Source organism: Hyperolius riggenbachi, chromosome 5, assembly GCF_040937935.1.
Source record: "Hyperolius riggenbachi isolate aHypRig1 chromosome 5, aHypRig1.pri, whole genome shotgun sequence".
Lineage (NCBI taxonomy): Eukaryota > Metazoa > Chordata > Amphibia > Anura > Hyperoliidae > Hyperolius > Hyperolius riggenbachi.
In genome coordinates this window covers 26,088,086-26,114,261 of record NC_090650.1, presented here as the reverse complement: position 1 = coordinate 26,114,261, position 26,176 = coordinate 26,088,086, and the positions used below count along the sequence as shown (strand labels likewise).

The 26,176-nt window shown below is 46.9% G+C and overlaps 1 protein-coding gene across 2 annotated transcripts in view; it reads right to left on the bottom strand.

Annotated features, from left to right (window-relative positions):
• Positions 1-26,176, bottom strand: part of SETD2 (SET domain containing 2, histone lysine methyltransferase) — a 109,772-nt gene that overhangs the window by 75,335 nt on the left and 8,261 nt on the right. The window contains exons 2-4 of one of the 2 annotated variants that reach the window (XM_068235213.1): positions 15,547-15,612; positions 7,910-7,925; positions 112-6,155 (exon numbers count right to left, since the gene is read on the bottom strand). In XM_068235213.1, coding sequence (XP_068091314.1) covers positions 112-6,155; positions 7,910-7,925; positions 15,547-15,612 — 6,126 coding nt within the window. The remainder of the gene's footprint in view (positions 1-111; positions 6,156-7,909; positions 7,926-15,546; positions 15,613-26,176) is intronic. The other variant, XM_068235214.1, reaches the window with a different exon arrangement.

The window sequence follows — 26,176 nt, the reverse complement described above, 5'->3', positions numbered from 1 at the left end:
ATGTATGTAGCGACAGTTCTCCGCGTGAACAGTTTCAAATCATAAACATAAATAAAACCTTAACACTTTCTATACCAATCTTTTTAAATCAAATTAAAAATAAGGCCTTACCTTTCAGTTAGGTAAACATTCTCTTCAATGAGATCAAAGTATGGCGGCATTTTCCCTTGTCTGGAAAAGTCCTTCCAGTGTTGAGGGTCTCGAAATTCATCCATTTTGCAGATGATTCCCGCTTTACCTGGCTTCAGGCCAACAGCTTCCACCAAACTCGCCTCAGCCTTCATCTTTCTCCGCTCGAGAGCCTCGGCATCATTCTCAGTGTCACTGCCCAGGTCTGGCCTCCGTTTCTTGGGTGGTCCCCTTTCTTTCATCTCATTCCTTTCCCGGGACAGAAGCTCCCTCTTCTCATTCCGTGCCAGGTTTTCTTTCACAGAGTTGCTGCTGATCTCATGAGCTTGCACGGACACGCTTTCCCGAGATCTTTCGTAGTAGGTCTTGTTGGCCCGGTCATATTCGTGCCCTTGGTCATCTTCCCAACCAAAGTCATCATCAACCTCTTCCTCATCCTCATTATAGCAATTTGTAAGAGAGTCTGGAACTGAGGCAACTGGTTTGGGGTAATTGAAAGCTGAGTCTTTACTGGGGTATCCTGGATCCCAATAAGGGTTGCTCCCGCCATAATTCTGGGAAGGATCACAGACTCCACTTGCTGGCGGGTAACCAAAGTACATATAACTACTGTCTGGTGGCTGGTAAGTGCTACTTGGTTTCTCTGGCTGAGAGAAGTCCCAACCAAGATCAGACAAGTCTTCTACTGCTTGGAAGCCATCAGCTCTGGAAAAATCTCCAGCTCCTGTTGCATGGTCATATGCCAACTGCTGCCTACTATCGGGTTTCTCTGCAGGGGTATGAGGTGTCCTTGGGTCAAATTTAGTAGACTTAGGAGGAGGAACTGACGCTGTTGGCTGATGTGAAGTTGGTTTAATATGACCAGGAGGGACAGCGTTTTGCATTTCATTGCTTTTAATTAACATTTCACCATTTCTACCATGCACAGTTGCAATGAGATGACTGGTGCTGACATCAGCCTCACTAGATGGATGATGGTGGTTTGGTTGTTGTGCTTGAACTGGAATGAAACTAAGTGGTGATGCCTGAATAGGAGTGGGACAAGGAGGTGGAGGATGACATGGCTGCAGAACTTGAATTGATGCAGAAAATGGCTGTGGAGTTTGAATAAGAGTGGGATAGGGGTGAGGAACGTGACTCAAAGGTGAACAAGGTGGTGGAACTTGAACTGGAGCAGGATATAGCTGCTGGGTCTGAAGTGGAGGAGGAGGACATGGTTGCTGAGCTTGAAGTGGAGGAAGAGGACATGGTTGCTGAGCTTGTAGTGGAGGAGGAGGAGGAGGAGGAAATGGTTGCTGAGCCTGATGTTGAGGAGGGGGACATGGCTGCTGAACTTGACGTGGAGGAGGAGGACATGGTTGCCGAGCTTCTAGTGGAGGAGAAGGCTGCTGAACCTGAAGTGGAGGTGGACATGGTTGCAGAACTTGAAGTGAAGGAGGAGGAGGAGGAGGAGGAGGGGGAGGACACTGTTGCTGAACTTGAAATGGAGGAGGACATGGTTGCTGAGCTTGAAGCGGTGGTGGAGGACAAGGTTGCTGAGCTTGAAGCGGTGGTGGAGGACAAGGTTGCTGAGCTTGAAGCGGTGGTGGAGGACAAGGTTGCTGAGCTTGAAGCGGTGGTGGAGGACAAGGTTGCTGAGCTTGAAGCGGTGGTGGAGGACAAGGTTGCTGAGCCTGAAGCGGTGGTGGAGGACAAGGTTGCTGAGCCTGAAGCGGTGGTGGAGGACAAGGTTGCTGAGCCTGAAGCGGTGGTGGAGGACAAGGTTGCTGAGCCTGAAGCGGTGGTGGAGGACAAGGTTGCTGAGCCTGAAGCGGTGGTGGAGGACAAGGTTGCTGAGCCTGAAGCGGTGGTTGAGAACAAGGTTGCTGAGCCTGAAGCGGTGGTGGAGGACAAGGTTGCTGAGCCTGAAGCGGTGGTGAAGAACAAGGTTGCTGAGCCTGAAGCGGTTGTGGAGGACAAGGTTGCTGAGCTTGAAGTGGTGGTGGAGGACAAGGTTGCTGAGCTTGAAGTGGTGGTGGAGGACAAGGTTGCTGAGCTTGAAGTGGTGGTGGAGGACAAGGTTGCTGAACTTGATCAGGACAAGGCTGTGGGCTTTCAACTGGAGAGACACCTGTCTGGTGAGCATGGACTGGAGACGGACAAGGCTGTGGAGCTTGGACTGGAATGGTGCATGGTAGAGAAGCTTGAACTGGAACAGAACATGGCGGTGGAACTGCAATGGGGCATGGTAGTGAAGCCTGAACTGGAATGGAGTGATGTGGTGGGATTGGAACACCACCCAGCTGTGCAGACTGTCCTTGAAGCGTTTGTGAAACTTGAACTGAAACAGATTCTAACTTAGACTTTTGTACTTGAATTTGCTGGGAGGCTTCAGCTGGAACAGGAAACAATTGTGGAACATCAACTGTCACAGAAGCTGGCTGTGCAGTTGCAATTATAGTGGGAGTCTGATCTACAGTTTTATTTGGATACAGCTCTGATGACTGACCAGCAAGAGGACCAAGGTCTTTTGCTGGAACATCTACTTCTGTTTCATGAATTACATTCAGTTCAGTCACTTTACCTTTGAGCTTGCCTGTGGAGTCTGTCTGTGGAGCTTGAACATTGATTGGCTCTGACATTACAGATGAGGTTAGGCCAGATGGAGCTACTTCAACTTCCTTAGGATCTGTCTTTGAAACTAGAGTTGATATGGGAGGGGGCTCAGAAACTTGGTCAGGGCTAGGAACCAGCTCTTTTGACTGGGAAGGCACAACATTTTCCTCTGCTGCTGGAACTGGAAATGACGTGGGCTCTGAAGTTTTAAAGAAATGAGCACTCGGTTTTGGAACCTCAGCTGGAACAGCATTTTGCTCTACAGCTTGAAATGCAATTGGCTTAGGAGAATATAAGTCTTCCTCTAAAGACATATCGGAATCACTGTCTATTTCATCAAGAACTTGGTTTTCCACATGTACCAAATTATGGTCTTCATGTAAATGACATTCATTATTGGAAGCCTCCTCGTTGTTTTGGTGAATTGGAGACAAGGATTGATTGCCTTCTTCTGCAGTTATGGATGAAGGTTTTGGGACTATCACAACAGACTGCAGACGGTTTTTGGGGATGCCACTATCATCAGAATCTGTATCCTCAGATTCACTCTCTTCACTTGTACTCTCTTCTGTCTCAGAATAATAGGCTCTCATAGCACTTATGAAATTTACCGCAGGTTTACTAGCCTCAGTTGTAACTTGTAGTGAGTCTGTTTTTACCTCCTGCGATGATTGAACGCATTCAGCTTCATGGGTGCTCAAGTCTTCCTCACCAGAGTCATAGTTTGCTTTCAGAACGTCTATTTGTGCAGTTGGTGCTTCAGGTAGAAGAACAGGTTTGGCCTCATTTTCTATATTTTCCTGTAGAGGATCTACTTTATCTTTATCAAAAGCAGAATGAGGAGGAGTGAGGACTGTTTTTTGACTAGGACTCTCTACAGATATTTTATTGATTAGAATGGTCTCTTTAACATCCTGAGGACTTTCAGTTATTTTTAGAGCTTGTGGCTCTTTGAGAGATACAGCATTATCTATGCTTTCCACGTCATCGGCTGCAGATGAGGAAAGGTCAGAATTCTTCTGCATAGACTCAAAACTATCCTCACCATCAGTGGTCATGGTTTGTGCCTCATTGAGACTTCCTGAAGCCAAAACAGTCTGCTTTGCCCGAGTGGCTTTAAAATCATGACTATCATGTACTGGAATAGGTTCAAGAGTTACTAATTTAGCTGCAGGAGTTTCAGACTGATCAGAGAAAATATCCTCTCTCTCTACAGATCGGCAAGGGCTTTCCCCTTTAGCACGTATTTTTTGTAATTTCTGATCTTTTGATGGGTATTCACATCTTGGAGATATGCTAGTTTCTGAAGAGGCAGGTGGACTGCTACGATCATGGCTGCTCTGTCCATTACGCTGATGCGTATCATCATTGTCCTCTTTAAATCTACACTTTTCAATTTCACTGCGAGATGTATGAGTTTTCTCCGACTTTAGAGAGGCTGATATCTCTAAAAAACTGTTTTCATAAGGAAGTTCATCAGTTTGTTCATCGCCCACAATATCATCCGTGGAGCTCAAGGTGACAAAATTCCACGTTTGCCCCGGTGAAAGATCATCATTTCCTGAAGATGAACTTTGCCTCTGGCCTTCATCCACTGGCGGGGTTGAAAATCGTCTCCTCCTTGATGAGCGGCCATCTGTCAATTCATTGTCTGATTTGCGAGAATTATTAGAAGAAAGGTCATCGACATCTTTAGAACGTGTACGTGAAGAATCCTGCACATCACCGCCACTACCCTTTCTACGGATGCGAACGTCTGCAGCTAGGGTTTCAACCCTCTCTTTCCTAACAAGGTGGTGTTCCTCTTTGCGATCAGGTCTTTTCTCCAAGTCCCACTTTGACATTTTTGACCCTGAACTTCCATGTTCTGATTTTGCATCTAATGGTTTGGAAGAATTTAATTTAGCACCAGAGCTTGAACTACTGTCCTGTTTATAATGAGAAGATGCTGGCTTAATTTCTTTTTGAGGAGAATTTTTTTTATAATATTCTCTCTCTGAAGACTTGATGTCTTTTTCAGATCTACTTGATGTTCTTCCTTTTCGATCATAGTCATAAGAGGGCTCTAGTTTGGGATCTCGGTCATATTTTGAATGTGAAGAAGAAGTCCTTGAATCTCTGTATGATGAGGAATGAGAAGACGATGATGGCCGCCGAGAGTCACTAGACCTGGAATGAGTCCTTTTGTAATCGTCTTCCGAATCAGAGCTGTCTCTTGCTCGGCTATCAGCATAGGAACGAGAATATCTTGTTCTATACGGTGAACTCCTATGGTACCGTCTTTCTGACTCATAATAATGTGAACGCTCTGACCTGGAATATGAAGAGCTACCCCTTGGACCTCGATCAGATCTAGACCTAGATGTAGATCTCGATCGAGACCTACTTCGCCTCCTATCACGATCTGACCTAGAATGAGAGTAAGAATATTTTGAATCTCTCTCCGATTTGGAATAGCTCGAATGTTTCTCGTCTTTTCCAGATTTCGATCTCGATGAAGAATACTTCCCACTGTCGTCACTTCTCAAACCACCAGAGTTCCTTTTAAGGTCTCCTTCTTTGCTTGCAGCCTTCTTGACCTCGTGTGATCGGTGGCTTGAGGAGGTCTGAACTGAATCTCCATCAGATTCGGAACCAATCACCACCGTATCAGAGTGGGTCTGCTTGGATTTTGAACTGGGTTTATCAGGGCTGGAATTTGATTTAACACTCTGCCCACTGACTGAATTCTTTTCCTCTTTCCCAATATGGGAATGTTCTTTAACGGGAGTGGTCTCCACCTTCTCAGCAACCACCGGAGTGCTTGGGCTTTCTAGAACAGAAGCTATAGAGCACTCTTTGTCCTTTGTATCAGTCTCTTTTATTGCAGTCAACGATGAAGTACTCAAAGGTTCTCTCTCAGGTGAAGGTACGGGCGAGCTAACATCAGCTGATGCTTCCTCAGGTGCTGGAGAAGACGCCGTGTTATCAGATGATATTGTATGAGTGGAGGCTATGGGCGATGTGGGAACTTCTACCGGTACTACAGGAGGTGGTGGAGGAGGTGGGGGTGGTGGAGGTTGGGGAGCTGGTACTTTACTTGTAACAAGAAGATGTTTCTTGAAATGAATTTTTCCAAGTTCCACCTTAGGTTTGGGCGGGGGAACCTCAGGCGCCGCCCCAGGGGACTCGACAACGTCAGTTTTAGATTTCGAAGCTGGTTCTGCTGAACCGGCATTCTGTGAGTCAGTCTGCTTTTCGCTGGCTAGTGCGGTCAATAACCGGTTTTGGAGAGTTTTCTTGGTGAAACTGAAGCTGAAGGAGACTTTCTGACGTCCTTGTTCCTCCAAATTGACCTTTGCCTTTGTTCCCTTTGGTAGAAATCGACTAGATGTGACGCTCTTGAATCCACCCGATTTGTTGAAGCCTTGTTGGGCGTTCTCATTCTTGGCCTGCAGGGAAACGCAATCCGTCATCAAATTTTATGGTAAACAAAAGATTGACAGACAGGCAACACAATAAGGAGTAATCAGCCAAAAAAAAAAAAAAAAAAAGTCAAAAGGAATTCATTACTAGACAATAGGGATCATTAGGGGTTATTCCTCATATGCCAATAAGAAACAAACATATACAGGAGGAGATTTACAGTTTTATTTAGGTTTTATTTATATAATTCTAAAACAAAAACCCTCTGGCAGATCAATGATTTTGTTTAAAGTGGATCCGAGATAAACTTTTACTCATTGCATAATTGTGTTTCATAGTTTATAGGGCATTCCTCATGCCAATACTTTTATTGTTAAGACTCGCCCACAGCTTCTCCAGTGCCTTGGCACTATCAGACTCATGTAGCAAGGGCTTCTGGGAGCTCAGTCTGGGCAGGAGGAGGGGGAGGTGTTACTAGCCAGAGATTTCAGAGGCAGAGGGGAGGAGTGAAGTTTTCACAGGCTGAGGGCTGGAGATATAGATCAGCTTGCCTGTGTGTAAGGATTACAAACAGAACATGGCTGCTCTCATTGTATCACAGGAAGAAATAATCAAACTGTTGAAGCTGTTTGCAGCTAGATTTGCTGTGTAACTATATAAACTTTAGATAAGATATATAGACAAGCTACTTGTTATAGTTCGTTTTTTATCTCGGATCCGCTTTAATTTGCACGAGTTGTTTGATTTACACACAGGTTACGCAGATGTTTGAAGTACCTCACTGGGTTTGAAAATCACATCAAAGTGATTGTAACACTAAAGGCTCTTACTAAGACGTTGCATTTGATGCGGCGTTAAGGTTGCTTAACTTGCCCCTAACGCAACGCATGTTAGCTTTGAAGTTGGACGTTACATTGAACTGCGTTAGGAGTCTCGTGATGCGTACTTTTTGACGCATACGGATCGAACGAAAACGGCGCATGCGGCACATTTAATCTCTTGACGACCAGCTAACGCCGATTGGCGTAAACTGGTTGTCTGCGGGTTTCCATGGGCGTTCCATGTCAGTTCACGGAGGGTGTCCCCGTGAACTGCCTGCGAGCCTCCGATCGCGGCTCGCAGGCGAAATGTAAACACGCGGCAGCGCTGTAAAGGAGATCGGTGATCCCCGGCCTCTGATAGGCCGGGGATCACCGCCATCTGATAGGCTGAAGCCTATCAGAGGCGGTACAGGACGTATCGCCGTCCTATACCGCCCACAGAGCCCGGGAGAGGGAGGGAAGGGGAATAGCGCTGCGGAGGGGGGCTTTGAGGAGCCCCCCCCCCCCCGCAAGGCACAGCAGAGCAGCGGCGATCAGACCCCCCCAGCAGGACATCCCCCTAGTGGGGAAAAAAAGGGGGGGGGTTAGTCTGATCGCCCTGCCTGCAACACGATCTGTGCTGGGGGCTGAAGAGCCCACCCAGCACAGAGCAATAGGAAATCACTTGGTCGGCAAGTGGTTAAAAAAACAAAACAAACATTACTGAGCATGTGCAAACAGTCAAACGCAGCCAAATACAAGTATAGCGCACAGCATGCTGCACTTTCATTTACCGTGCTGCGTTATACTCCAACGCAACGTGGGCACTGTGAACAGCCCATTGATTTTACATTACTGTGAGTTGGGCTGCGTTAGGGGTTGCTGTAATGTGCGGCTGTAACGTCCCACTGTGAAAGCAGCCTAATGGTGTGATAGGTCTAAACTTTAAAAAAAAAAAAAAAAAAAAAAAAACAACTTACCTCATTTTCTTCTTCTCTGTTGTGATGACACACGATGCATGCAAAAAGAACAAAAAAAAATAAAAAAAAAAACAAATTAGAGGGACAGAAGGTGATGGCATAACTCTATATTAAATTAGTAGCAATAGGGAATTGTACCATGTTAGCCATCAGTAAAAGCAAGAAGTTGGGTATCATCCTGATTCAAAAATTCTTGCAATATTAAAGTGAACCAGAGACGAAGCACCGTCATGTGTTTAACCACATATATCAGTGGGAACATTAGAGAAAACACCAACCCTGCTCTCCGTTTCATCCTTCACTGCTCAGCTTGCTTCTTATCAGCCCTGGTAAAATCCCTGACTGAGCATTCAGTCTGGCTTTGTTCAGGAATCATTACAGCTGAGTCATTACAGCAGAGCCAGAAGGGGGCAGGCTTGGGCTTGTAAAGACAGAGAAGACAGGCTCAACTATAATGATTCCTGAGCAAAAACAGACTGAATGCTCAGTCGGGGATTTTATCAGGGCTGATAACAAGAAGGCTGAGCAGTGAAGAATGAAAGAGAGCAGGGTAGGTTTTTTCTCTAATGTTCCCACTGATATATATGGTAAAATACATGAGGGTGCTTCGTCTCTGGTTCCCTTTAAATAAGCAATGTAAGGCTAAGTTGGAGGTCAGTTCAGCAAATCATCCACTCCCCGTTCACCAATCACTCAGCAGTCACGTCCAGTGTACTATCCTGCGCCTGATAATTCTAATCACCTTGTAGCAGAAGTGTAGCAGAGCAGATATACAAAGTTTGTTACAAATTAAAATATTGTATGCAAATTTACACAGTTTGGAAACCGACCAATCAAAGTCCTCAGCTACAGGATCGGATTGTCCCAGGAACGTAACCTTTTCATAAAAAGAGAGTTTGCATCAACATGAAATTGGTCTCTCACGGACTTCCACTAGTGTAGAAAATGGACCGAGCTGCTGCTCCCTGCTAGTTTTGTATTTGCACCTGGGCCCTGCCGAAGCCACGCTCAGACCTAGACATGAAGCTGTTTGTTACCCCGCCACGTGTAAAAAGCGGACATGTATGACGTAACACTGCCATACTCACCACCCGACAGGGATAGATGGATCCAGCGACGTCCCCCTGGCGACAAGCGTTCCACAAGCAATCTTCCGGCCGGTACACGCAACGTTACATGGAGTCACGAACAGGAAGTCAAGTGATCGCCGGAGTTGTCGGGGGATCTTCCTCCAGCCTCATGAGCATCGTGGCTTCCCCCGCTATCCTCCTCGGCCTCTCCATTAAGCTGCTATGACTGGGAAGTCGTGGCCTTCTGCACATGCGCAGCTGTCGCACTCCCCTCCCCTGGAGTGTTCTGCGTCTCCACAGTTCTACTGTGAAAGTGAGAAACACTCCAGGGGACGGGCGTGCGGCCTAGCCACGCATGCACAGAAGAACTAGACAGACGGCGACTTAGAGGATTACCGGCAGTCGTGCTGCCAGAATGGAGGGGCCGAGAAGGACGGTGAGGGAAGCCATGCTGCACAGGGGGCTGGAGGAAGCCCAAGGCAAGTATGAATGTGGGCCAGTGTATCATCTCTGGCACACTTTAAGGCCAAATCGTAATCTACAGGAGCCTACAACAGCCAGGGAAAGTGGCTCTTCATAATTGGTAGCGGTAACTGATGCAATTAAGAGGACACCCAATTACCACACCCTGGAGTTCACTTCCAAGTTTACAGATAATTATAAGTAAAGAAGAGACATAGCAAGGACCGATTAAAGTGAAACGGCCTCAGATGGCAGCCATCATAAAGCGACCCTCACATTCTTCTCCAGCCTTCTGCAGGCCCCGCGCAGCGCGTGCCGAGGAATCAGGTTTAGAGGATTAAACCCACGCAGCGCACAATCACTGAAATACTGAGATGTTCTGGGATGCCAGGCTAGGGGAAAGGGGGCGGGGCTTTTGGAACAGATTCCTGGAACATCTGCTGTGAGGAGGGGGTGGTGGTGATGACAGTTTATTAAAGAGGAGCTTAATAAATACTTGCCTCTACCTACATATTGCACTGTACACATTTTGACTTGTGGTTTTTCTATAGTAAAAAGAAAATCCTTAGGACTTTCCATTTTACCTGTGGCTATCTTGAAGCCAATCCTGATATACAAGTAGATAAATGCTTGCTCTACTTGCATAACATATGTATTGCGCTTTCCAGGTTATGATTTTTCTACAGTAAAAAGAAAATCCTCAGCATTTCCCATTTTAGCTGCGGCTATTTTGAAGCCAATCCTGATGCAATTTCCTCCCTTACTCTCCTCTGCCTGATTTGCCCGTCCTCCACTATAGAAAGTGCATTGTTTCAGCATTAGAAATATTGGCCAGAGAGGAACAGAGGTGTGGGGAGGGGAAAACAGGAGGGAAAGAGGCTTCAGCCAGTCAGGCTGCATTAGTCTGAGGGGAAGTAAAGAAGCAAAAAAAAAAAAAAAGGACAACCCAGCATGCCCTGCAACTTCCTGTGTGCAGCAACGTACCAAAGAAGAGTCAGGTAAACTGGGGAATGATCATTTATCAACAAGAAAAGTAATAGTGATTTTAACTTTTGGATTGCCTGGTTAGCGTCCTTCTTACTTGTTTACCCGATAAAAATAAAGAATTGATTTTTGATTTTATGCCCGACAGCTACACTTTGAAGAGTACCTGTGCATGTAGCATAAACTGACATAAGGCAAAGCAACCAATGGATATATCTCTCTCTCTCTCTCTCTCTCTCTCTATTAGAGTAAGTGCCTCAACCTTCAAGCAAGAAGAAGTACTTTGCATAAGAAAATTTATGCGTGATCAAACACCAAGTTTAAGGCCTCTTTTCCACGGACTGTTGAGCTGTGTGCTCAGCAAGCAGTTACCAGGCAGCAGTGAGCAGATACCAAGCAGTTACCAGGCAGATACCAGGCAGCAGTGAGCAGATACCAAGCAGTTACCAGGCAGATACCAGGCAGCAGTGAGCAGATACCAAGCAGTTACCAGGCAGATACCAGGCAGCAGTGAGCAGATACCAAGCAGTTACCAGGCAGATACCAGGCAGCAGCGAGCAGATACCAGGCAGCAGCGAGCAGATACCAGGCAGCAGCGAGCAGATACCAGGCAGCAGCGAGCAGATACCAGGCAGCAGCGAGCAGATACCAGGCAGCAGCGAGCAGATACCAGGCAGCAGCGAGCAGATACCAGGCAGCAGCGAGCAGATACCAGGCAGCAGCGAGCAGATACCAGGCAGCAGCGAGCAGATACCAGGCAGCAGCGAGCAGATACCAGGCAGCAGCGAGCACAAACTGCACAAAATGCCTTCCATGTGAAAATGAATGCGCATGTAGCAGAACGCAATGGACGTCAAGGTACGTGCCTGTTTTAATATTAGGAGGTGGGTGCGGACGGCTCTCCCCGACGCTGGCCACGCTTGGGGGGGGGGGGGGGCGACTGCACCACCCAGCCTCCCCCTCCGGGGTGCCGCTGTGGTTCCCAGGCAGTGAGAAAGTCTGGGACCCCACGGTCCCCCCGGTTGTATAAAAAGGGGCATTGGGAATCCTCCCCGTGGCGCTCTTGGATAGTGCTAATGTAGCATGAACTAATTCCCGCAGGGCGACCGCTTTGCGGTATTGGTTTTTTGACCCTGCATAGTTTGGCATGCGAAAGCAAATGCATATTTGCATGAGCATTGCCTCATGAAAAGCCAATTAGGCCAGATTTGGAAAGCCAGACTTGCTAGGGTTAAACTTGGTGTTTGAGCACGCATAATTTTTGTCATGGAAAGCATTTTTTGCAGTTGTATCCTTTGGAGGATGGTGATGGATGGCTTGCTCTGGGGGTGTGAGCCCTGGAGTGAGTTGTCTGCGCCTGTCCTCCCCCCCCCCCCCCCCCTGCTCTGGAGTGTTGTATGTATGTGAGCCAGCCCTGAGCTCTAAAGCTTGGGGTGACCCATGCTTCACTCCTTTCTAATGTGGTGCCCCCAAGTTAATGTGCATGTAGCAGAACGCAATGGACGTTAAGGTAAGTGCCTGTTTTTAATATTGGGAGGTGGGTGCGGACGGCTCTCCCCGGCGCTGACCACACTGGGGGGGATGGGTCGGCTGCACGCCCTCCCCCTCCGGGGTGCTGCTGTGGTTCCCAGGCAGTGAGAGAGCCTGGGACCCCGCGGTCCCCCCGGTTGTATGGGGGCATTGGGAAGCCTCCCCGTGGCGCTCCTGGATAGTGCTAATGTAGCATGAACTAATTCCCGCAGGGCGATCGCTTTGCGGTATTGGTTTTTGGACCCTGCATAGTTTGGCATGCGAAAGCAAATGCATATTTGCATGAGCATTGCCTCATGAATAGCCAATTAGGCCGGATTTGCAAAGCCAGACTTGCTAGGGTTAAACTTGGTGTTTGAGCACGCATACATTTTCTCATGGAAAGCCTACTTCTTCTTCTTGCTTCAAGGTTGAGGCACGTACTCTATTAGATAGATAGATGCGACGTATGCTACGACGCTGGTTGGCTAGTAATGAATATTCCCCTGCATGCCAGAGAGGACCCAGGTACTCCTAGGGTGCCAGTATTAGGCCTTGTACAAACGGCAAGGAGCGGTCACCCGAAATGATCATCAATCACACCTGGTGACATTGTATGAATAATCCTATGGCTCCGCCCCTCTCCATAGCAACAGAACGCGTCCCTTTCAGCTTATCTGAACAGAACTCATCTGCCCAAACTGTCACCCCAGAGATCAAATCCCGACAATAATTGTGCATGTACCTTTACTAACAGGTTTTGTACCAGACCATCTCCTCATGGGGTATTGTCAGAGTTTGTTTTGTTTTTTGAAAAGCATATCCTGAATGGCAGTTGCTAGGTCCAACTGCCAAAATAGTGTGCAAGAGAGTAGGGAGGCTGGCTGGTATCTTACTATTTTGGTAGTTAAAGTTAGCAACTGCCATTTAAGTAATGCTTTTGAAAACAAAGAAAACCCCCGAGAATCCTACATGAGGAAATGGATTAGGCCAAAACCCGTAGGTCCTGCCAGATTTTAACTGCCTTTTTTCGTCCTTTTAGGGTACGTTTCCACTTGAGCGAATCTGCATGCGTTTCCTGCATGCAGATTCGCTCAACCAATACAAGTGGATGGTGCTGTTTCCACTTGTCAGGAATTCTGTGCGGCTCGCTCTGCAGAAAAAATTTGCACAGCAGAGCCGTCAGAATTCGCACGCCGCACACGAATCGCCGGTAATGTAACTAAATAGGAAAAACGCAAGCTCTTTAATCTTGCGGTTTTCCCGGCGTTTCCGCGTGCGATTTCGTCTAAAAACCCATGTCAATGCTTGCCGGCATTGACATGGTTAAAATCGCGTCGTTAAAACCGCGGGCGATTCCGCATGAAACGTCAACGAATCCGCAACCGCATGCGGATTCGTTGACGCGGTTTTCGCGAGCAAATCGCGCCGCTCAAGTGGAAACGTACCATAAGACTTTATTTTCAAAAGCACTCCTTGTATGGCAGCGGTGCAATCCAACTGACACAACAATGTGGATGCATGTAGGTAGGCTGGCTTAATGGTTACACTCCTTTCTCAGAAGGGCTTTAAAAAAATAAATAAATAAATAAATACAGAAAATGTTGAAAATCGCCCATGAGGAAGATCGACTAGTCCAAAACCTGTCGGTGAGAGGTGTAGAGCTGTCAAACATCAGCGCTGCGTAATATTTTGGCGCTTTATAAATACAATAAACAAACTGAAGCAAACCTGCGACTTTAAAAAGGCGAGAAAGTCACATACATTCAGAGGGAAGTCTCTGGTTAAACGGGTGGATTAGGGCACTTTCTTTCTTCCATATGGTCCAGATTCAACCATAAAATCCATCTTTCCGATCTATGAAATTCTGTCTTAAATAAAATATTGAATAGTCTTACATTGATTTTCGCTACACATTGAGCAGTGTTCTGCACAATTCAATTGTAAAAATTGCACCAAACGATTGCATCTGATGAAACAATACATTGTACTGTTAATGGGCACCTTAAAGTGGATCTGAGATCAACTTTTAGGCTACTTTCCCACCAAGACGTTGCGTTTTAGGGGATGTCATGGTCGCATAACGTGCCCCTAACGCAACGCATGGTGATGTTGAAGTTGGACGTCAGATTGAGCTGCGTTATGCAGCTCTCAAAGCAGCCGCTCCAGGTTAGTGATAGGAAGTCCGGATCTTTTTAAGGATTTGGATCATTTGAATCGGATCATTGAACCAAATTATTTGAATCGTTTTACTAGGGAAGCAGACTGGGTGAAATGACTAGCAGGACAGGACTTTCCCTGCACTGTAAATTCTGTATGTTCCTGTTTCTTCCAGACAGACATCCACTGTGAACCGAATCTTTCATTGTGATGATCATGCGGCTGGCCCTGGAGGAGGAGGGGAGGGGAGACCTTCTCCTCCAACATTACTGAGCATGTGCTAACGTTGGCTTAGCCAGTATAACGTACAGCATGCAGTACTTTGTTTAAACGTGCTGCGTTACTATATAACACAACGTGTGCACTGTGAAACAGCACATCGATTTTACAGTGCTGGGAGTTAGGCTGCGTTACTGGCTGCTGTAACGTGGGACTTTAACGTCCCACTGGGAAACCAGCCTAACTCATTACAAAATTGTGTTACTTTCATATAGTTTATAGGGCACTCCTCATGCCACCTACCCATACTGGCTATCCTCGGGCACTATACTGGCTACACTGGGGCACTATACTGGCTACACTGGGGCACTATACTGAGGCAACTATGCTAGCTATGCCACTGCACCCTCACCAAGCCCCCCCCCCCCCCCCCCGACCCACTCCACCGGGTGGTCCCCGGAAAAAAAATTTGGTCAGAAAGTGGTCCCTGGGCCGGGAAAAGTTGGGGACCCCTGCCTTAGACAACATATATAGACAAGTTACTTGTTACAGTTAGTTTTTTTTTATCTCGGATCCACTTTAAAAGGACATCCGAGGTAAAAATAAACTAATGAGATAAATGATTGCATCTATCCTCCTAAAAATGGCTTTTTTAGGAGACCGCCGATGTCGGTCTAATTTTCGCTGTAACACTGCATGTGCGCTGCCGCACGCGTGCTCTCTCCCACGCACGTCATCAGGAGCTTACTGCACAGTACAAGAAAACTTTGTAAGCTCCCGATGACACGAGCAGGAGCGAGCATTATTTGTCTAAAATATTAGACCGGGACCAGCGGCAAGGAACCGAGGATCGTAGGAGGATGGTGCGGGGCATTACAGCTGCAGGGGGGGGGGGGGCGATAGAAGCCCCAGGTAAGTGTCAGTTTATGTTCCTTTACGCATGCCACAGAACCCCTTTAAGAACCTGCTCTGAAGTATGCCAGAGCTCAAATCTATGAACTATTGACCCTTTTTATCTTTTTTCCTGCTCACAGAAGCCATTTACTGACAGGAAAGTGTTTTATGGCTGTAATTACTTATCAGTGAGGGTTATGCTATAGTCCAACCTAGTACCGAATCGGACAGGAACTGTTACTTGCATAACTGATGTTTACATTCTTTCAGGCATAGAAAATAAAAAAAAGGAAGCAGGGCTGTGGAGCCGAAGTTGAGAGTTGGAGCAATTTTGGGTACCTGGAGTCGGAGGTTTCATAAACTGGGGAGTCTGAGTCGGATGATTTTTGTACTGACTCCACGGCCCTGAAAGAAGCACAGCATAGTCATTCGTGTGCTTTGCACTATACATACACATGTCTATTTCATCATGCCACATGTCCTTGCCGACCGCTCCACGCCAATCGGTGTGAGCGCGGCGGGACCCCCAGGACAGCTCCACGCCAATCGGTGGGAGCGCGGCGGGAGCCCCAGGACCGCTCCACGCCGATTGGCGTGAACGGCCTTCTATGGGGCTAGCATCTGCACTTGGAAGGCGGAGCGGTCTAGAACAGTCTCCATGCGGCAATCTGCAGCAGCGCCATACTGGCTGTCCCACTGGCAGACACAAAAGTAATCGGCTGTCATAGGCTGAAGCCTATGACAGCCGATCACGCTGATTAGCTGGCGGGGTGGAGGGATATAAAATATATTTTTAAAAAAGTGAAATTTATTCAAAAATAAATATTTATCAAAAAACAAACAACTTGGAAATGATCAGACCCCACCAACAGAGAGCTCTGTTGGTGGGGAGAAAAAGGGGGGGGGGAAATCACTTGTGTGCTGAGTTGTGCGGCCCTGCAGCTAGGCCTTAAAGCTGCAGTGGCCCAATTACTTAAAAATGGCCTAGTCAATAAGGGAGGGGGGGGGGTTAACACCGTGGTCCTCAAGTGGTTAACATGCATTTTAAATTTGACAGTTTCTCAGCAGTGTGTTCCTTTTAAAGGGACACTTAAGTCAAACAAAAAAAATTAGTTTTACTCACCTAGGGCTTCCAATAGCCCCCTGCAGCTGTCCGGTGCTCTCGCCATCTCCCTCCGATCCTCCTGGCCCCGCGGGAAGCCACTTCCTGTTTCGGTGACAGGAGCTGACAGGCTGGGGACGCGAGTGATTCTTCACGTTCCCAGACACATTAGCACCCTCTATGCTGCTATATGGTATATGCTATAGCAGCATAGATGGCGCTATTGTGGCCAGGAACACGAAGAATCACTTGCGTCCCCAGCCTGTCAGCTCCAGTCACCGAAACAGTAAGTGGCTGCTGGCGGGGCCAGGAGGATCGGAGGGAGACGGCGAGGGCACCGGACAGCTGCAGGGGGCTATTGGAAGCCCCAGGTAAGTAAAACCCATTTTTTTTTGTTTGATTTAAGTGTCCCTTTAAGAATATCAGAGAAAAAAAAAAAAACACAAAAAAACCCCTAGGAAACTGCAGGAAGTATACTGTGTCACGCTCTTTCTAGTTCCCCACCAAAGTCAGCAGGTCTCTCTGGGATAGGATTGTAATGTGATATCTTACTTTAGAAGCAAGACCGGTCTGTACTGCCTCACAGCAATAATCCAAACCCTCACAATGAGATTTACAGAAAGTAAAGGCTACAATCCTTCCTCAGCAACACGCACAGCTCTCCCGCCTGACAGCCCTGCAGTGGGCGGCCCTCTGTATTCTAACAATGAAGGATAATTGCTGGTTAGCGACAGAAGACGGTATACCATCTCGCTGCCGGCCCCCCAGGGACAGCTCAGGTATCCAGTCTGTCCTCGCTGAGTGAAATGAGGACTTTCTACAAACGCCTGGCATTGCAGGCTCTGTGGAGAACTGAGTCTTGTTGTCATGGCAACAAGGATGACGCCAATCCGCCAGTACTGTAGGAATGGAGGGGGCAGCAGGTGTGACCTGGATTCCACCCACTGTATTATGTAGTGTATGTCACTATTAATATACACACGGGTAGGATGGATTCATTAGGCCTCAGCTGTCCAGGCCTCCAGCAGAAGATTCCGGAGGGGCTGATAACGGAACAGTCCAGCACGATCCCCAGACAAGGAAAACACTCACTTCATTCTGAATGTAAAGGGAACCTGATGTGAGAGGGAAATGGAGGCTGGCATATTTATTTTCTTTTAACCTCTCTGCCGGTAAGCCCGACCTACGTTCGGCTAGCCGCCGGAGGGGATCACATGGCCGCCGGATTTTTTTGTTTTTTTTTAATAAAATGTTTATTATATAGTTAAGCTAGCACTTCGCTAGCTAACCATGCCCTCCAATCCCCGCCGTTATAAGTACCCCCCAGGGATCCCGCAATGGAGCAGCCTCCCAATCAGCTCCAGGCTTCGCTATGGGGAGGATCGGGACTGCGCATGACGTCATGTCCGATCGTCGTCATAGCAACGAGTGAAGCTGATTGCTGAAGCTGCGGCTCTCGCGGGATCGCGGAGGGGTAAATATTGCCGGCGGCGATCGGGGGGGGGGGTCATTGGATGAGAGGTGCGGCGGGGCTTAGCAGGCATGGTTAGCTAGCGATTTCAATCACAATTTATTTTTAAAAAAAGCCTCCCGCGGACGCAGTCTCTGAAACTGCGCACCACCAGGGAGGTTAAACAATATCAGTTGCCTGGCAGTCCTGCTGATCTATTTGGCTGCAGTAGTGTCTGAATCACACTAGAAACAAGCACGCAGACGGACTTCTGTCAGAACCATCTAAAGCGTTGCATGCTTGTTCAGGGTCTACGGCTTAAAGCATTAGATAGGCCCAGTGCACACCAAAAACCTCTAGCAGATCCGCAAAACGCTAGAGGTTTTTGAAGCAGATTTGAGAGCGATTCTAGGCATGTTTAGAGACTTTTCTAAACATGCCTAGCGTTTTTGGGAGCGTTTTTGTGTAGCAGAAACATTGTTACAGTAAAGCTCTTACTGAACAGCTTCTGTAACAAAAACACCTGGAAAACCGCTCTGATCTAGCGTTTTTCAGAGGGGTTTTCCACTTTCCTATACTGTAACATTGAGGCAGAAACGCCTCCGAATTCTCAAAAATGCTGCAGCCCCCGAGTTTGCGTTTGTGGAAAAAACGAGCCGCTCTGGTGTGAACCATCCCATTCTCTTTCATTAGCCAAGCGGTTTTCCCCCTGCAAGAGTTTTAAAAACGCTTCAGAACCGCTCTGGTGAGCACCAGCCCATACAGAGGATCAGCAGGATAGCAGCAGGATGTGCATTGTTTAAAAGGAAATAAATATGTCAGCCTCCACATCTCCCTTACGTCAAGTGTGCTGTAAAGTAAACAGATGATTGCCTCTGGAGGTGGAAGCCTCTTGGGCCTAATGAGGCTTCCCCCATCCTGTTAAGCCAGCCTGATCCAGATATGAAATCCCAGGAGAATCTGTACAGCAACATAGCTGCAGCGATCGCCTTTGCAATTGATTTCTGTCCAGAAATCGGTTGAAAGGATCGATTGGGAATACTGTATAAGCTTGGTCGCAAGGGCTCAATCGTACATGGCAGTAATAGTGTTTGAAATTAGGACAACAGACGTACCCTTGGCCAGGTCAACACAAGTGCCTGCAACAGTTTGGTAATGAACATGGGTGCCTAAAGCATTACTCAGTCTTCTGAGAAGGTGCTATACTCCTCATTCATACAACTACTAGTTACATATCATCTAGGGCGGCACCACCAGGGTTTTAGTATATTCTATACCCTAAGGGATTCCTAATAATGAGGACCTAGCGTCCTGAGAACTTATCCAGGAGAGCAACCGACCAGCGTCCGCACCAACAGACCCAGGACACTGAGCGGCAGGGCTGAGGAGTCGGTACAAAAATCATCCGACAGACTTCTCAGTTCAAGAAACCACCGACTCCAGATACCAAAAATTGCTCCGACTCCTTAGTCTAGTTTTTACAAAGGCTATGGATTTGGTTCAAAAATCATCCGACTCCGACCCCTCAGTTTATGGAAACCTCCCGACTCCAGCTACCCAAAACTGCTCCGACTCCACAGCCCTGCCGAGCGGGGACGGCTATATTCCTGCAGGCTCAGACGGTGGTTGCAACCCACTCTTGTGAATGTAATACTTGAACACGTGATCTTATTTAGCTCTCTTTGTCCAACAATACTGCACGATTGGGCTCCTGGTCTCGCTCATTCCACAGATACTTGGAGGTTACGGGTAACCGTCAAGGATCGATACTTTCCCGCTGTAAACAGAGGTTTAGTTTCAGAACCCCTGACAGCTCCCTACGCTTGGCATGTGTAGATTCCTGTTTGTACTCTGGTAAATAATTCATCTTTTGCCCTCTGCTCCCTGTACTCTACCTCCAGATAATGGCTTATCTATCCAGCAACCCCTGCTCAGGACACGCCTGTCTGCTATACCCCTTATAAAACGTGACAGATAAGACTCCCCGTGTCCCCTTTCAATCAGCTGCACGGTCTTGGGATTGCACACAATTTTCTTATTGTAAGGGCACCGCGATTAAAAGGGCCCTTTTTCCACTGGTCTGAATCTATTAATACGCAATGCATGCAGTATTTTTTTTTCAGGGTTTGTGACTTGGTCAAACTGTTTTGTTTTTTTTGTCCCATTGGATATTGGGAACAAAATCATGCAGTGTAACAGTATGCGATAATAGAGGTGAAATGTGTACAGTGTAAAGAGAGGAGATCACAATCTCACAGAAGCACATTTGTGATGTCGTGTGTGATTTTCAGTGGCAAAAGGGCTTTTCCATTGGGCTAATGAGACACCCCTTCGTTATAAAGTGACTGCTAATGTCTAAAAGGAACAGTTACATCCCTACAGCACTCCCTCGCAGATAACAAAGTGCAACTATCGGGCAAAAAAAAAAAAAAAAAATCACTTCTTTATTTCTATCTGGTAAACAAGTAAGAAGGATGCTAACCAGGCAATCCAAAAGTTAAAATCGCTATTACTTTTCTTGTTGATAAATGATCATTCCCTAGTTTACCTGACTTATTTGGTACACACAAAATTTGGTACACAAAAAGGAAGTTGCAGGGCATGCTGGGTTCGGTTGTCCTTTGCTTCTATACTTTCCCTCAGACTTACTAATGCAGCCTGATTGGCTGAAGCCTCTTTTCCTCCTGGTTTCCCCTCCCACACCTCTGTTCTTCTCTGATTGGCCAATATTTCTCATGCGGAGACAATGCACTTTCTATAGCGAAGGGCGAGCAAATCAGGCAAAGGAAAGTAAGGGAGGAAATTGCATCAGGATTGGCTTCAAAAGAGCCACAGTTAAAATGGCCACGTTACAGGCAGCCGTGCAGTGCCCAGCAGTGGCCACGTTACAGGCAGCCGTGCAGTGCCCAGCAGTGGCCATGTTACAGGCAGCCGTGCAGTGCCCAGCAGTGGCCATGTTACAGGCAGCCGTGCAGTGTGATCACAGCTCAGGTACAGCACAGGCTATGAACGGTTATGTAGATATTCTGCAGCGTCAGCTGAATTTCTGTTTCCAATGCACAATCACCGCCCAGGGCACGAGCTATTCTAAGACCTGCTGACAAGCACTATAAAAGCGGCCAGGAAAAGTATTAGGGAAAAAACCCACAACGTCGCACAATCCGAGATCAACGACTCCCAAGAAAAGAATGTGAAAAATCTGTCAGGAGCGACGACCTGACTGACAACACAGAATGATTGGAACAAAGCTGCCGCGCAAACATAACAACATAACCTAATGAGCAATAATTAAAGCAGATGTAAACTCTTGGACAGGAGACATGGAAAACACTGAGAAATTCACCCTGTGTGCGTTTATAGAGGACAGCCTGTCTAATTCTCCCTTCTCAGCAAGTAATAAGGTAACTTAATTTGAGCTGTTGGCTGCCTGCCGAATTCTGAGCTAATGTTAACGGAGGTTAACCCTTTCTGTGCTCCCAGTTTACCAGGAAGTAAACACTCAGCTAAGCTGTAACAAGGAACTGATTATGCTGTTGCTATCTTTTAGAGCAGAGAGGATGCTCGGATTGGCGTGCATCGGATTCGTTGTGCAACTGATCCTTTTTCCACTTACAACAGAGCTGCACGGAATGGAAGCATGCTCCCAATCAGGACGATTTTCCCGGAGCCCACACACGCAATCAGTGCAAGCCTATGAGGACGCAGAACATGTGCTCATCTGTCTTCTGCGTTTTCGGTTGCCATTCTGGTCCCCCCACTCTGCTGGTCTTGGGGGCAAGCGCCAGTATCAGAGTCCCGGGTAGAACCATAGCCCTATTAGGCTGTAAAAGACCAGTGGGAATCCCCCCTAGGGAGAATTTTCAAAGGATAACTGAATGGTGGACCAATGAGAATCCTCTTTGTTGCTAGGTAGGCTTCCCCTGGATCTAGCCGATGGTAGCACTATGCTGCCAGGGCTCTGAAATAACTATGTCTCAGCAGCAGTGTCAGTGGTGGGAGGACTTGAATGGCGGCTGTGACTACGGCAGCAGGGGCGGGACAGATGCACAACACTGAGTAGTGTTAATACTCTCACCGGACACTGCAATGGGGCACAGCGAATCCGCTCAGAATACTCTAACTGCTGGTGATCGGCAAACTGAGTGCAATTGTGAAACTGTCAAGTGTGAACGGGCCTAAGGTGCAGTAAACCGCCAATATCCACCCACTTTTTTTCCCATTTATCCTCTAATCTAGTAATTCCCATCATAATCTAATGTCCTACCATATTATTATTATTATTATTATGTATTTATATAGCACTGATACCTTCTGCAGCACTATGAGTACATAGTCATGTCACTGACTGTCCCCAGAGGAGCTCACACTCTAATCCTACCATAGCCATAGTCTGTCAGGCCATATTATTATGTATTTATAGAGCACTGACATCTTCTGCAGCATTTTACAGAGTACATAGTCATGTCACTGACTGCAGGGCTGTGGAGTCGGAGTTGAGAGCTATTTTGGATACCTGGAGATGGAGTCTGTTTTATAAATGGAAGAGTCAGAGTTAGACGATTTTTGTACCAAATTCACAGCCCGGGTAAGTATTAGACCAGTGATGGCTAACCTTGGCACTTCAGCTGTGACAAAACTACAAATCCCATCATGCCTCTGCCTCCCCAAGTTATGCTTAGAGCTGTCAGAGTATTGCAATGACTCATGGGACTTGTAGTTCCACTACAGCTGGAGTGCCAAGGTTAGCCATCACTGTATAAGACTGAGTCGGAGCCATTTTGGGTACCTGGAGTTGGAGGTTTCATAAACTGAGGCATCTGATGATTTTTGTACCAACTCCACAGCCCTGATTGGCTGTCCCTAAGAGGAATTCGCACTCTAATCCTACCATAGTTGTAATCTAATGTTCTACCATATTTTTATGTATTTATTTAGCACTATTCAGTGTACACAGTCTAGAATGTGAGAGTAGTATCCACCACAATACCATGTGACCTGGTAGCTAGTTGCTAGGGACTCAGTCCCTGTGTGAGATGGGCCTATCACCTTCCTGCAGACAGAGATAACAATGCAGTGTATATGAGGAGGCATCAGCTGGCGCTCGTCAGTTCACATGTGTTATCTAACAGACTTCCGTTTCCACAACGCTTCAGGAAGCCAAACCGACAACGCAATTAAATGGCTTCCTTCATTACAGCGGTTCTTCGCAATACTTCCATTTATTGGGGTATTATAAATGCACACAGAACGGCTGTGATATCACAACCTTACATCACCGCTGGAATTTCTCTGGCGGGACATTGCATCATGTGTACCTAGCATGAGGGGCCAATCATTTCAGCCTTTGTGGAAATTGTATACCGCTTGAAAATGGGCCAGACAGACTTCCTGGTGATTTGGGTTGGCCAATTGCAAGCTGCATTGAGGCTGCTTCCACAGTGGGACGTTACAGGGGCACGTTAAAGCAGCCGGTAACGCACAGCAATGAAAAATCAAAGGGCTGTTCACAGTGCCCATGTTGCGGTACATTGTAACGCAGCACGTCTACATAACGTACTGCATGCAGTACTTTACACGCGGCTAAGCCGCGTTAGACGGTTTGCACACGCTCAGTAGGTTTTTTTTTTTTTTCATTTTATGGGCGGAGAGAAGGCGGGGAGAGGCCGCTACGTAGCCAGGCACATTGCTACTTATTATTCACTGCACTTGCAGTGTTTACATACTGGAGCGGCGGAGGATTGGCTGGTGGGACCACGTGATGCCACCTCGGGTTTTGTAACTTTCAGGCAGAGTTTAAAAAAAAAAAAAAAAAAAAAAAAAAAAAAAGAAGGAGAACAGCCTAGTTATTTCATGTCACATGTCACCTCAGGTATCCTTTAAGGTCAAAATAATTATCTCACCAACTATCTACAGATCTTACAACATCAGACCCAAAACCTGACCCTTTCACACTTGCCGCATTTTTAAATTTTGTGATCATTCCCGATTTGCAGATCACAAAACCACTGTACTCAACACGATAATCGTTGTGCCATTTTCCCGCCTGAGCGACTTGCAGTTGCGCTGTGGAACCCAGCAGAACGCTTGACAATCGCATCACATTTCACGCCACGTATATACACTGAGTGGCCAAAAAATTAGATGCCCTCTAATAACGAGTTGGTCCACCTTCAGCTCCGATTACAGTCGATCTTCTTGGCGTGGACTCAACAAGATGCCGATACCGTTGCTGAGGAATGCTGGCCCATGCTGACATAATGGCAGCTCTAAGGTGGGTCATATTGGATGGTGGCGTTTCCAAGCTTTAAAGTGATCTTTCTACTTTGTCCCACAAATGTTGAATAGGATTGAGGCCAGGGGACTGAGCTGGCCATGGAAGCAGGTTAAACTTTGACCGATGCTCCTCAAACCAATTTGAGACTGGTCAAGCACGATGGCAAGGTCCCACAACAGGCGTCTTTTCCTATTTTTCTGTAATACCAAAGGCACTCCTGATGGTCTCCTGCTGCTAAAGCCCATCCTTTTGTAAAGTCCATCTTGTTGTGCGTTGGGATATACTTTGTGCTGCACCTGCATTGAATTCAGCTGTAATTTGTTGTGTTGTTGCCCTTCTGTAGCTGTGGACTATGCGAACCTCTCTCGGTCACCAGAACACTCCTTATAGCTTGAAGCTTTTTTTTTTTCCTTAACTGCCATACTCTAAACACCCGAGATACCGTTGGGCGAGAAAATGCTAAAAAAAAGTTGTTTCAGAGATGTTAGCACAAGCTCTTCTTGCATTGACCATCATCCCGCATTCAAAGTTTATTTCGCCTTACCCATTTTGACATTCACTTCTGTTATAACTACATCATCTGAAGATGAGCGTTCCTTATACTGTATAAGCAACTCTGCGTTACGTCACCGCTGGACTGGTTTACGCTCAAATAAGGGGTGTTTAATTTTTTGGCCACTCAGTGTATATAAACTCATGATCACATTGCAATTGTGATTTTAAGTGGAAAATGCACTTATACATCAATCCTTTATACACAACCCCTGCACCGCTTTATTAATAACCTCCCTGGCGTTCAATTTCCCCAGGATATACTATATACTATACTGTAACATTGAGGCAGAAACGCCTCCGAATTCTCAAAAATGCTGCAGCCCCCGAGTTTGTGTTTGTGGAAAAAACGAGCCGCTCTGGTGTGAACCATCCCATTCTCTTTCATTAGCCAAGCGGTTTTCCCCCTGCAAGAGTTTTAAAAACGCTTCAGAACCGCTCTGGTGAGCACCAACCCTTACGTCAAGTGTGCTGTAAAGTAAACAGATGATTTCCCAGGATCCCCAGGATTTTTGTGCAAAAAGTGATAAAAATTTTTATAACTTTTTTTTCCTGCAACTTGCCAAAATGTGTCAAGCAAGGGTCTAATATACAGTGCAGGAGAGTATTGAGGTGTATGCACGTTTATGCTGTTCACAGCATGTTTTGTATTGACAGATAATCTGTCAATACCGCTAGGGAGTTAAGCTACATACACAAATAAGTTGTTCATTCAAGATAAATATAATTTTTTATATTTTTTTTGCTCGGGTAGTGAAATCGCTGCAAACGATTTTGCAGCAGTCGTATCTTTTGTATTGGAGCGCAGTCGCTTGAAAAATACTGCAGGACTCGTGACTGCGATTTCCGGAAGTGCAATCGCTCCTGTGGGATCACCTCCAATAAATTTTATTAGCCTAGCACGTTTGAAATCGCTGGCGAGTCCAAAGCGTGGCTAAAAGCAATCTAGCGGGCCAAAACCCTGAAAGAGTCTGAAGCGAGAATAAATCTCGCTTCAGATCTCATAATTAGCAGGGGCATGTGTGCCCCTGCTAAACCGCCGCTATCCCGCGGCTTAACGGGGGTCCCTTCACCCCCAACTCCCCTCCGTATAGCGGGGGAGCGCTTCCTGGTTGGGGCAGGGCTAACCGCCGCCTCACCCCCGCCCCTCTCAGTCTTCCTTCACTGAGAGGGGCGGGGGAGAGGCGGCGATGCACGTCTGATAGACACGACTGGAGGCAGGGCTGCAGCCATTAGCCCTGCCTCCAGGAAGTGAAAATTTTACGACCAACTTGCGACCAAGTCTTGCGGGGGAGGGTTTGGGGGTGAAGGGACCCCCGTTTAGCCACGGGATAGTGGCGTTTTAGCAGGGGCACACATGCCCCTGCTAACCATGAGCTCTGAAGCGAGATTTATTCTCGCTTCAGAGTCTCTTTAAAAGGAACCCAAGGTGGGAGAGCTATAGAAAGCTACCATTTTTTATATTTTTTTATTTTTTTAACAATACCAGTTGCCTGGCAGTCCTGCTGATCTTTCTGGTAAGGGAGGATGAAATCACACACCTGAAACAAGCATGCAGCCAACCTTGTCAGACATCTGATCAGGGTTCTGT